At 33.6% G+C, this 13,745-nt stretch overlaps 1 protein-coding gene across 1 annotated transcript in view; it reads right to left on the bottom strand.

The window, feature by feature from the left end:
* The window catches only part of ODR4 (odr-4 GPCR localization factor homolog), a 35,242-nt gene that overhangs the window by 15,666 nt on the left and 5,831 nt on the right, over positions 1-13,745 (bottom strand). Inside the window, exons 3-10 of the mRNA XM_045452706.1 lie at positions 13,535-13,672; positions 9,567-9,662; positions 7,383-7,489; positions 6,278-6,314; positions 5,330-5,470; positions 4,242-4,337; positions 3,066-3,134; positions 326-454 (exon numbers count right to left, since the gene is read on the bottom strand). Of these exons, the coding sequence (XP_045308662.1) occupies positions 326-454; positions 3,066-3,134; positions 4,242-4,337; positions 5,330-5,470; positions 6,278-6,314; positions 7,383-7,489; positions 9,567-9,662; positions 13,535-13,672 (813 nt within the window). The remainder of the gene's footprint in view (positions 1-325; positions 455-3,065; positions 3,135-4,241; positions 4,338-5,329; positions 5,471-6,277; positions 6,315-7,382; positions 7,490-9,566; positions 9,663-13,534; positions 13,673-13,745) is intronic.

The following is a 13,745-nucleotide window of genomic DNA, read 5'->3' as shown; positions in this document are numbered from 1 at the left end:
TCCAATGAATACTTTTCCTGTTATTTATAAAGTTTAACTTCCTTCTGAAGAGATAATTTCAAATGTACTACTATATCAAAACTGTGGATCACTGAATAAATATGTATAATCATCACTTTAAAAAAAGGCATAGACCAGATATCCTACAGATGAAAATCTTGGGACCAACGACATGGTACATTTGGATTAGCTAAAAGATTTGACCTTTATCAGTTAAAATCAAATTAATAATTATGAAATCGGAGATTGAAATAAGATTTTAGGATTTTTGAATAGTTATGTTAACATGCTTCTGTTTTTCATACAGCAGTTATTCCTTCTGTACCTGCACAGCATCTTTAACCTTGGGTTTACTGCTATGAATATAAGCTCTGCATTTCACGGCACCCTTAAGGTTTACCGAGCCACTGCAGATCTGGACGGTGGCTGTGGATCTGCGGTCTGAATTCAGAAGCTGAAAGACAAAATCTATTTAAGTTCTAAGAGCCAATAATTATTAACTATATGAAACATTTAAACATTATATAAGCCATTTCATGAAGTGAGATAGAATTTCTGACTGAACCAAGTGTTTGAAAATACCTTCCATAAATTACTAAAAGGCCTTCACATTCCTTATTAAATTATGTATTATTTTCTGAGTATTTTAAATGTACTCTGAAGTAAAACACAACCCCCAAAATGGGACACAGTAAAAATGAAAATTCTAAGTATACCTGGAATAAATAGGGTCAATTCTGAAGAACAAACACAAATCATGTAACTTGTGAATAGTGCTATGCGCCTCTGCAATAATAATAATAATAATAATAATAATAATAATCAGGAAAAAAGGAGGAAAAAAGGTGAAGAAACTGAAAGACATGACTATGTAGCTACTGAGAGCACATGAATAGTTAATGTCTAATGTAATTCAGGCAAAGTTAATTTGGGGTTTTTTTGCGTGTGTTTTTTAAAGAATTTAAAGTTAATACAGTCAAGGTCTCATTGGTAAAAAATCTGTCATAAACCAAAAAATTCAAAATGTTCCAGGACTGGTTAAGACAAAGTTTATCCTCAAACCAAGCAGCAGGGTGATAATGCTCATACTGTACCTGGAATAAGCCTATGATACTTGTAGAGATCATTGATATATCAATAAGGTGAGGGTGGAGGAGGAATACTGGGCTTCCTTTATCCACTACCCAGAACTTTACTACAAATGAAACTATTCCATTTTGGAACATAATGCCCTTTTTTATGTATTTAATATCTAATTTATATGTCTTACAATATACAACACATTTTTATTAAAAAAAATTTTTTTTAACGTTTATTTATTTTTGAGAGAGAGAGAGACAGAGTATGAACAGGGGAGGGTCAGAGAGAGGGAGACACAGAATCTGAAACAGGCTCCAGGCTCTGAGCTGTCAGCACAGAGCCCGATGCGGGGCTCGAACTCACAGACTGCGAGATCATGACCTGAGCCGAAGTCGGCCGCCCAACCGACTGAGCCACCCAGGCGCCCCTATACAACACATTCTTAACATATACATGTATAAATTAGGGCACTGTTTTCCACAAAGTACTAGACTATATATAAAAGACTACACACACACACACACACACACACACATACACACATACACAGATGGAGGAGAGTTTTCAAAAGATATAAGGACTAACTTACTCTTTTTGGTGGTAATGTACCTGTATGCTACAAAGATCAACTCCTTTTGGTTTCTTTGGACTCAGGAACAAACTAGCTTAAAAAGAGACTCTGGGAACCTAACTTGGTCATAACTGGAGGAATTTTTGTGACACTGATATGGTATTTTGGAAAAGAAAAAGATCCATCTGGTTATGGTGACCAAGAACTTTACAGAAGTGGTGGTAGCATTTGGGGTAGATCTTAAAGTATGGATAGGATTCTGACTGCCTGAATGACAGAGAAACGACTGTACTGGCCAAGACACATGGCTCAGAAAATAAACAGAATTTTAAAGGCACAGAAAGCAAACCTCTGAAACTTTTCTAACTAGTCAGTATAGAGCAATGAAGGAATTTAAAACAAGGAGATTATTAACACAATCAGTGCCTAACCCTTATATACACTCAACACATATTTTGTGAAAAAAAAAACCTAACAAGTAAGACTTTAGATACAACTATTCCATTTAGGAACATAATGCCTTATTTTATATATTTAATATCTAATGTATATGTTTTACATATCTAGTAAAAAGCATACAGGTACAGGAATAGCTTTAAAACAAGGGACACTTCTAACCTCAAAGGTACTAACAAGAGAAATTGAGAACTATGTTGATTGGCATTAAGTCCAATGACAATCTAGTAAACGCTCTATTGCTAAACACAGAGAAGGAAAAGAAAGGAAAACAGCCTCCTATGAAAATTACTTTTAAGTCTATTTTACTTAGGTAAAATAACATACAATAAAAAAAATATCCTGTTCTACATGCATACTTTTAGGAATAATTAATGGCTTTAACTTTTTATTCTTCAAGACATCCAATTCTCAACTTCTGAAAAGAAGAGGTGTGTAATTTAAAACAACCATATAAAAATATAAAAATTGCTAATGCTGTGTGATTTTTAACAAATCAAAGGCGGTATAAATATACTTCAAAATGAAGTATATGACAACTCTTGACACATCTCTGCACACATCATTTTAAGTTGTTAAGAACCACAACTTTGCTTATAAAACCTATAACCCAAAATATCACACACATGTATGTATATGTACGTATATGCTATACGTGTATATATAGTATACGTATATATATATATGTATATATATATAAATATATGTATATAAAATACGTACATAAATTGCTATCTACTTGATGCTAAAATTTTAACAGCCTTGAGGCAAAACACCAAAATAGATTTCATTAAAATAATGTTTCTGGTAAATAAATTTCCTAGAACTGGACATTTTGTACACCTTATGTTTCTAAAGTTCTTTAATTCTCTAATTATAAAAACCAGAACAATTTCATTATGATTATTCTAAGAAATAATGTATTTTGATTAGATAAGTAGTATTTTAAAATATTTACCAAATGTGTTAGCACTTTGACATCAAAACAATGACTAGTCGCTTGAACATTTCCTCTAGAAGATTTTTTCTGAAAAAACACAAAAGTTAAAAAACTTGATTATTGAGATCTGAGTGGAGTATAAAAGATAATTTAGGAGCCATCCTACATATTCTAAGTAATTTAGAGGAAAAGAAAGTCTTATTATTTGTTTCATATTATCTTTTTCTATAGATATGTTACTTTGTGTATTCTTTATCAATCGACGTATATTCTTAAAAACCACTAATTCCCTACTTTTGTTTCTCTAAAGCAACAATTGGCAAACTATGGCCTATGGGTCAAGTCTAGACTCCCTCTCCTCTTTGTAAATAAAGTTTTACAGAATACAATCAAGATCATTCATTTACATGTTATCTGTGGCTGCTTTTGTGCTACAACAGCAGAGGTGAATAGCTGCCAGAGACCATGTTGCCAACAATGTCTAATATATCTACTATTTGGTTTTTTACAAAAAGTTCACTGACCCTTGCACTAAAGGGGGAAATTACCAAAGTTTCTCCTCAGATCAAAGCTATTTTAGAAGTTTGTATAGATTCCTTCTACACAATGGCCAAACTTAGTCTTTAAACTGCTATCAAAGTAGAACATGTACCTTTAGTTTCTTGTCTTTTTTTTTTTTTTTTTTTTTTTTTATGTACCTTTAGTTTTAAGCAAGCAGTTTACAATTTGGAAATCAGAATTTAGATGACATGTACTTCTTCAGATTTCAGGATCCAATTAATTCAGAAATAATCTCCCATAATTTTCTGAAAAAACATTTATTTGCTTTACTTTAAAAAACCTTAGGGGGCACCTGGGTGGCTCAGTTGGTTGCCTGTCCAACTTCGGCTCAGGTCATAATCTCAGTTTGTGAGTTCGAGCCTTGCATCGGGCTCTGTGCCGACAGCTCAGAACCTGGAGCCTACTTCCAATTCTGTATCTCCCTTTCTCTCTCTGCCCCTCCCCTGCTCGTGCTCTGTCTCTCTTGCTCTCAAAAATAAACAAACATTAAAAAAAATGAAAAAAAAAAAATAAAAGACCTTAGAAATAAGAAGTAGATGGAAACTGTTTTCATGAAGGCAAGAACTAAAGATGTCATTTTTAGTTTTTCCTTAAGTACAAATAATTTCATAAGATGATTTTCTCTCAACTCACCTGCCCTTCTAACAGGTCACAATCTTCATCTTTAACTTGTCCATTAATCAAATAAACACCATTTTCTATTTGCTTGGCCCAGCGTACAAGTCCATTCTTAAAAAAAATATAACATGGATATCTTTCAGATATAATGCCATCTCAATTAAACTCCCTAGAGTCTACTTTTTTCCCACCTGATACACTGAAATGTTAATGTGGTAATCAGTAGTATGGTATTTATTTATTTCTTGAGTTAACATTTTGCCATTTTTGCTTTGTATATTAAAAAAATTGTTTTTCGGTATAGCTGACACAAAACATTACATTAGTTTCAGGCATACAACATAGCAACCCAACTTCTTTATATGTTGTGCTATGCCTACAAGTGTAGCTACCATCTGTCACCATACAACACTATTACAGTATCACTGACTATATCCCTGTGCTGTGTCTTTATTCAGTCTCATAAACAACAAAAAAAGTATATCCCCCAATTTTTAGCACCTTACTCCTATTTAATAATAGTTTTTCTAAACTTTATCCCAAACTAACATTCATCACAGACTTAGAAGGCTTAATAATTACATGACCACAGTCAAATAAAATTCAGTAATGCTCATTATCTTAAAAAAGTGAGAAAAGAGAAAGAACCTCAAGAACAAATATATAAGGGAGTATAAAAGGGGAAAAAATAAGCAAGGTCCATCTGCTTCCTTCAACAGAAAAAAAAGAAGAGAAATGAGACATGAACAAAAGAATGGTACAGAAATACAAAAAAGGACTGGAAAGGAGAAAACAAAACTAAAGACCAAACAGTATACCTTTTAAATAATTGTATTTTATGTAACTGTATTTTACAATGTACTTAACTACATATTAATTAACAAATATTTACGGAGCACCTATTATGCTAAATGTGTTACCATTATGATGCTGTCCTATCTCTAAATTTCTAATCTGGCTGGGGTAATAAATTAGTCACTCATAATATCATTATAATTAGTATGCAATTTATGAGGATCATAAAATGAATGGCTCAGACAACCAGAAAAACAGCAGATTATCTATTCAGCAATCACTAAAGAAAATTCATTTTGCCTTAATACCTTTGTATTTTTCTCCAAAGTATAGCTGACTGAAGTAGTAGACAGTGGGATGTGAATATTAATATGAACTGTACACTCTAAAGAAAGCCATGAAGTTGACAGTCCATTTTGATACTTCCAATCTGCTGGTTTTGCTGAACTCTTTAGCAGTGGGGAAAGTAAAAAACAAAACAAAACAAAACATAAAATATGTGATTTAGGTAAAATATATCAAACAATAAAACATCATAAAACGTACAACATAGTAACTCACACAAACTGCTATCTAACATACTGGCCAACTTCTTTCATCAAAGGGCAATAGGTTAAACTAAACAGAAATGAAGCATGCATTAAGTTCACTATTCTTCAGCACATTCCAGACAGCCTTGGCAGCTCCATCCCCCAGTGGTGGGTTGAAAAAGAATCAGATAGTTCATGGGTAGAATTCTGACAAGTCCTCTGGTTCTTCTCACCTGTAGCTTCAATAGTGTCAATTCTGAAGCTTATGATGCAGAGCAAATAATCACTGAGCAACTGACTATTAGGTGTCAGATGTTCTCCTTTCTGTCCTATACCTTGCTAACAGAAAACTGCAAAGTTACTTTTTCACACTGCTTTTAGACATCTTAGCAAAATGTTAGTCTGGATTCTGCTAGTAGGTAGCTTGCTTACTAGGCAATATAGCTAGCTACCAAAAGCCCAGATACTTTTACTACCAGCCACTCAAATAGAATACTAAATATATAAGTAGGTAGGGGAAGCTTAAGAAAAATATTTTAACAATGAAAAAAAAACTAAATTTTCCTTATTTGTAATGAAATTAATCACATTTCAAAATAAACAACTGTAGTTGGCTGTGAACATCAACAGGAAGTGAAATTATGGAAAATTATTAAAACTAAATATTTAGTTTTATTTTTAAAATAATTTGCAATACAAAAATCTTTAAAGAGGTATTTTTCTTACCTTTGGATCATGGATATCATAAGTTCGACAAAATATTCTTTAATGGTTAAGGGTAGAAATGACCAAAAAAGATAATTCATTCTTATTAATCAAAAGAAAACAAACCATCAAAAAATAAAAATAAAGTGCATGCATCCAAGAGTTTTTAACAAAATCAGACTACTTTATATACTGAAATATATACACATATATGTTTGCACATATACATCTTGTAACTAAACATATAAAAATATCCGTATTTTGTATAAATTTATATAAACACAAAAATCGTTCTGATTATGATACCTATGATGCTGTAAACTATTTCCTATTGCTTAAAATCCTGCCAATCACAATGAATAGAATGCAAGCACTTGCAGAATTTTCCTCAAATACACACCCTCTATAATAGGAGTGCTGCTTTAAATGGAGTCCAGTCTGAAAATGTTTACTGAGTCAAAGGTCCTGTGCATGAAACTTTTAATTACCAAAGGCATTGTAAGCTCAGCTTCGGCAGGAATGATCTCTTCTTGAATTTTGCCTTTTCCATGTCCTAATTCACTAGGCCCTTGCGCTGCTTAGCTCCCTTGGTGTGGCTGCCTCTTGCTTGGGAGGTACCCTTGCTCTGACAAGATGTAGAGAAAAAGAAGCTAAGGAGCCCCTAAAGTGGCTTTTAGTGTCACTTGATGTTGGCTAAGGACATAATAATTACTTGGATGTTCTACACTGTCCAAATCAGTGTATCTGTGCTTTGAACTGACCATTCTGAACTGGGGGTGAAAATTTACCATGATAAAAGAATTACTTTGCCTCAGCTGTAAGTTGGGCTTCTACCTCTCTGTACGGGACCTACTGAGCTTCAATGTACAGGGGTAGTTAGCAGTTAATGAGCTCAGAATCCCCAGTTCTTTCCACCTTTCTCAAAGTCTTTAATAATCCAAGACATGATTAACAACAATTACTACCATAATTACTATTGGCAGTCCTAATTATGTGTTATATACAGGAAAAACTTACAAGTTATGCCTGTTTTTTAAATGATGATTTAAATCAATGGGAAACTACTTGCAGGAACATTATTTTGGTCTCATATATTTTAAAATACAAACACCTATACAAAAGATACTTTTTTGTAGAAGAGCAAACGTGAAGTGTCACTCGTTCTGAGACTTCCTCTTCTGTGAAATTCCACAGTCTCCTTTTATTCATAGATTTTTCCATAGCAAATACTAGCTGAAAGAGAGGAAAACAACATCAACTGAATGCAAAATAAGAGAACAAAAATGAGTGCAGAAAAAGATAATTATAATGTCCCTAGGCTCCCAATTAGCTTTAAAATTCCATGATTCTATCGTTGTTTTGTCTTCAAAAAAATGACTGAATATTAACCTTTTGGATTCCATTTTTAGGGATGTATAAAATTTGGGTTTTAAATATAAACATACAATTCACTGTCATTAATCAACTGGACATGAGAAATTAATTTGGGGCAATTAACATTTAAGTATAGAATAAATACTTTATTTTAATTAGAATCACAAATGACAAGTGATTTTTAACCTATAAAAATGAAGCATGTCACCCATTTGGGATTTCTTATTTAAATGTCACAAAAGATGTAAGGCACTACATAAGTACACATAAAATATACTAATAACATAAAAGTAAAAAAAAAAAAATTAGAAACAGTGACATGTATTTATGCCAAAATAAGAATTTTAAAAATACATACTTGATATGAGAGGGGTCATAAATGTGACTCAAAGCTTCCTAACAGTAATGTGCACAGACCAACCTAATCTGTTACCTAATTCACATAGTCCATAAACTGAACACAACTGTTGAGAAGAGGCACAACTTTCTTGATAATGAAGAAATTTCTTCAAAGATGATAGTATATAATATAACAAAGATCTCAACAAAGACCTTATGGAAGACACAAGTTTTATAAGGTTATTTCTTACAAATTGCCTCAATAAGGGCAATAGAAACAAAGTTAGGAAACTGATACTCCATCATTTCTGAAATACAGCATTTCTAAAGTCTTACTTCCTTCGTAGGAACAAAAATCATACAAAAGTAAAAGGAAAGAGGACCACCACTATTTCTCTAGCTCTGAGCCCAAGTTCACCTTATTCAATCCAGTGCCAACCACAAAAAGATGCACAACAAATGAAATTAAAAATGTCTAGACTTATACTTCAAAATGTCAAAAAAGGATAAACAACTGTGAAAGGTACATTTATTTTAAATGGAAAAAACAGCAGAAAGTTGAGTAACTTGCCAGGGGAGGGGAATATCTCCATTTTCTTCCCTTTTTCCTTTAGGTACAAAGATTTAATACGGGACATTTGAGAGGAGAGAAGATTACAAAACTGAAGAGTCTGTAGCATCTGTGATTCTTATTGGCTGCACACTTTTTTACTAGGAAATGTTTTTTGGAGATTCTGTGGGGTTTTGCATTTATCAAGATTATAGGGTCCCCTTCTCTCTTGGGGTGGGAAAGAACTTTATGAAGACTCATTTGGATCCTGAGTGCTAAAAGAGATGAAAGGTGCCTGTACAGAGTTTGCTTTAGATTTGGGCTTAAGGGAAAACAGCTTGTGGACCTTCATAATTAATTATGGACTATGTTACCCAATTCACTGACATAGGAATAAAACAAAAAGGAGGGGACTAATGATAGTCCTGATTAAGTATCTGATAGTCCAGAATAAGTATCTGATTATGTTTTACTCTCAGAATCTTGAGAAAATTAACACGTGAAGAATCACAAAACCTATTAATTTCACATTATAGCAATCACTTGGAACTAAAAGGAAGTTAAGCTAATAGGTTTAATTTTAAAGATAATTTTTTACTATCATGAGACAAGTCATAGTGGTTTAACAAGTACTGTCCAATAGTAGTACTCTGCTAGAACTTCCATTTAGTTCCAAGTGATTGAGGAGGGCACTTGTTGGGATGAGCACTGGGTGTTACAGGTAAGCAATGAATCACAGGACTCTACTCCCAAAGCCAAGAGCACACTGTATACACTGTATGTTAGCTAATAAATTATGTTTAAAAAAATAAAATTAAGTTAAAGCTATTTTAAAATAGCTTTGATTGAAAATAGAAATATTGACCTTTTGTTACACTCAAAATACTATGCAATCAGATGAAAAAAGCTATTTTAACATAATCCCAGCATATAGGATTATGAAATGCTAATCTAAAATATGCCTAGGATCATTGCATATATGTATAATCAATTCAAATAAGATGTAAACCTTGATCATCTTAAGAATTTTTGATATTTCAGACTTACTCTACGCAGGGCATTTTGAAAATCATTTCCCATTTCTAAAGTTGTAATGATAAATACTCCAAGAACTAAAAGTCCCCCTGGTAGCATTCTGGACACCTAAAAATAGAAATATAGTATTAGCTAACATAAGCATTTGGCATTATATGCAATGTTTGGTGTTTGAGAAGCTAAATACTAAATTCACAAATACTTAGTGAGTACTAACTATATGTATACCCTACAGGTATACATATACAGGTATACAGGAGCTTTGAAAAACTGGTTAAAATACTAAGAAACAGTTGATAACCATGATGAATGGGGTGTCAGTATGTACACAATCTTTCTAAAGTGTCCTTAATTTTTGTCTTAAAAATACTTTATAACTTAAACCATTTAATAATGATACCCTTTAGTTACATCAATAAACAAAACCCCTTTCTCACAAGATCAAAGTATCTTGTGAGATACCTTCTAAAATTGTTCAATGGCTTCCACTGTCGGGTCACCTAAATAATACATAAATTTTATCTACTACTAGTATTTCAGAGTCTCCAAAATCTAGCTAATCAGATATTCAGAGCCTCACTTGATGCTACTTTTCCCTGAAATATTCAAGTATCATTCAAAAAGTTCTGTTTCCCATACATGTATCCAGCTTTCTAATTCTAAACCTTCACTCCAGCTGCTCCCTCAGCCTGAACTGGTTTTCCTTTATCCTTCTACATGACTGAACTCTACTGTACGTCAAAGTCAGCTTGAGGAAGCTGCCTTCCCTGATACTTTGATCTCCCAACTCTACAAGACTCTGGTGTTGTTTTCCCATGGAGCTTATCACATGAGCCCGTGCTATAATCATTGGTATGCGATGGTCTGGAAGTTCTTTAAGAGAAGAAGTGAGGGGCGCCTGGGTGGCGCAGTCGGTTAAGCGTCCGACTTCAGCCAGGTCACGATCTCGCGGTCCGTGAGTTTGAGCCCTGCGTCAGGCTCTGGGCTGATGGCTCAGAGCCTGGAGCCTGTTTCTGATTCTGTGTCTCCCTCTCTCTCTGCCCCTCCCCCGTTCATGCTCTGTCTCTCTCTGTCCCAAAAATAAATAAAACGTTGAAAAAAAAAATTTTTTTAAAAAGAGAAGAAGTGATTCTCAACTAACTCTCTATTCCTATAATATTCAGAAGAATGTTAAAAGCCTAGGATTTGAATAGAGGGCGTCTGACTTGAAAATCCATTGTTTCCTATTTTTTATGTTTACTTCAATTTTTGTACCTATTTATTACATTGGGTATGAATGTTATTTCCAATTTTTCTTTAAAATAAATGTTTTTTATTTTAGACACAGAATCTGAAACAGGCTCCAGGCTCCAAGCTATCAGCACAGAGCCTGATGCAGGGCTATAACTCATGAACTGTGAGATTGTGACCTGAGCCGAAGTCAGACACTTAACCAAGTTACCCAGGTACCTCTTTACTCTAAAATAATATTGTAAAACTTCTAGCAAGGCTTTCTATGTTCATGGCATTATTTGCTTAGAATAAATTTCCTGAAGTGGACTTGTAGATTATGAAGTTATGCATATTTTTGATCCAAACTACTAGTTTGTCCTCCACAATATGTTATTTCCCTTCACATGACTGTGGCTAGTTCTTAATACCATATGGATTTCTTTCTATCATCTAAATTCAGAGATCAAAATACTTTGGTTATTTTTTTGTGTGCTCAGTGCACAAGAAAAGTGATCACAAAGTTAAGTCTTCTTACATACCAGTCTATTCCTTAATATATTTACATTGTGTCTGCTGGTGGTTCCCTCAGATTTCATAAATTCTATTCACTATAGTAACATGTTTGACATATAAATAAAGAACAAAGTTTTCATATTTAGCACAGAAAATCTGTATGTTTTCAAAATCACCATAACACATAAAATTAGCGATTTCTTTCTAGAGGCAAAACGGTTAACATATTTTGCGCTAAAAATTTTATGTTCGTGTGTGTGTGTGTGTGTATGTGTAAACATATACAATATATATCTCTCTATGCATATATATATACATGCATATACAGTATACACTGCATAAGAAACCAGAAAAAAATTAGAGTCCAAAGTTACTTAGAAACCATTGTGAATTTAAGTTTGAAATATTTATTATTTTCATTAGAAGATATTAAAAATTTCTTGTATTTTTTTACTACACACCACTCCTATTACACATACAAACATACAGATAAACACGTGCAACTCTGAAAAATTTAAAGTTGACGGGAGATGGAAATCATTGTTTTACATTACTCTAACATTTCCTATTAGTTGATATAATCCATTCAATAACTACTTTTAAGTGAATTCCCTCTCACCCACTCCCAAATCTTTTTCCTCCTTATATAAAGGCAACACCATCTTCCTAAACATCTGGGCTAGAAATCTGTCATGTTTAGCTTCTTTCTCAATAGCTCTTCACTCCCAGTCTACTTGGTCACTAAATCATCTTGCTACTGGCTCTGTGACTGGAGCGTTTTGGCAGTGAAGTTTTAGCTCACTGCATTAGTTAATTCATGCATTCATTTATCCAACATTTTGGAGTTCTTCTTGTAAACCATGGAAATACTACACTTGGCACTGAGGATATACCCATAAACAAAACAGACATGACCCGTGTCCTCACAAAGCTTAGAGTCTAGGACGGGCTCACATCATCTTTTTTTGAACTATTACAGTAACTGATATTCAGTCTCTCTACCCTCCATTTATACTGTACCAAAGTATTGAAATTATTTCCTCAATTATTGATCAATCATATTAACTCCTTCTCTAAAGGAAGCTCTGAAAGTCTACCACAGAGCTACTATCTACCAAACAAACTGCTCACTTCTTAGGATAGCGCTCCGAAACCATCCATAAACATCCTCACAGCCTTATGTCTAAAACTACATTCTTTTACATATCCAGTGTTTCGATTGTAACCAATTGCTTGCTCTTCCCCTAACATGCCTTTAACATTCATGCCTTTGGGTCATTTATTCATACTATCCTTTGTGTCTTCAGTGTGTTCTCTGACTTCTGCTGGCAGTACTATTCATATTGCAAGTTTAGAACCTTTTGTGAACCTGTTTGAATCTAGCCATTGGCAGATATTTAATCATTCACCATTCCATATTCTTACTGTACTTTTCTACTTTTATCTCATTTCTCTTACAATTGGTTTGTGGTAACTTTGATTACAACATACATTCTAAGGACATAAAAAAAAAAAAACCTATCATTTTATTCCACATGAAGTCTTTAAAACAATCTGACCAGCAACTATATTATCAATAACTAGTATTATTTTAGTATTATATTATTAGTGTTTTATTAGTAGTACTATATTATTTTAAAGAAAACTCAGAAATAAGCTAAAGAACAAATAACAAAGACAGGTTAAAAACTACAATGGATAGGGGCGCCTGGGTGGCTCAGTTGGTTGAACATTGGACTTCGGCTCAGGTCATGATCTCATGGTTCACAGGTTCAAGCCCGACATTGGGCTCTGCACTGCCAGCTCAGAGCCCTGGAGCCTCCTTCACATTCTGTGTCTCTCTCTTTCTGTCCCTCCCCCACTTGTGTGCACACTCTCTCTCTCAAAAATAAATAAGCATTAAAAAAAAACCCTACAATGGATAAAGATTAGCAATAGAAAAGCAGAGCATATAAAATCAAAGGCTTTCAAATGAGACTGCCTGGTGCTGGCTTCGGCAGCACATATATCAAATCAGCCTGGGTTCAAATCTCAGTTCCATCACTTATTAGGTAATATTGGGTGACTTAACCTCAAGTAAGAAAATGCATTTTTAAATTAGACACAAGATATTTCTATCTTTGATGTACTATGCAAGTTTTGAAAACTTAAAAACGAGTATTCTGAAATCCTAGTCTAGTCGTCTGACGCTGAAGTGCTTTTATTTTGTCAGTCAATAAGCACAACTTAACTCTATAAAAAACAAATATGATGACCTGGTTGGCATGTTCTGTGGCCCATTCTTCATCCAAGTTATCCAACTTAGCTTTTTGTTGATGTTTGAGGTTCTCATTTTGTTCCTCTTTGGGTGGCGTTCTAGTGGCAAGAATGACATAATCCTTTTGTGAAGAACACTTAAAAACAAATTAGAAAAGCTTATTAGAGTGTTATCTGATCGAAGAACATAAAGCTCTTACAACATGCAAA

This window comes from Leopardus geoffroyi, chromosome C3 (genome assembly GCF_018350155.1).
Source record: "Leopardus geoffroyi isolate Oge1 chromosome C3, O.geoffroyi_Oge1_pat1.0, whole genome shotgun sequence".
NCBI lineage: Eukaryota > Metazoa > Chordata > Mammalia > Carnivora > Felidae > Leopardus > Leopardus geoffroyi.
Note: the sequence above shows the minus strand (reverse complement) of the source record. Positions and strands in the feature narration are given on the sequence as shown.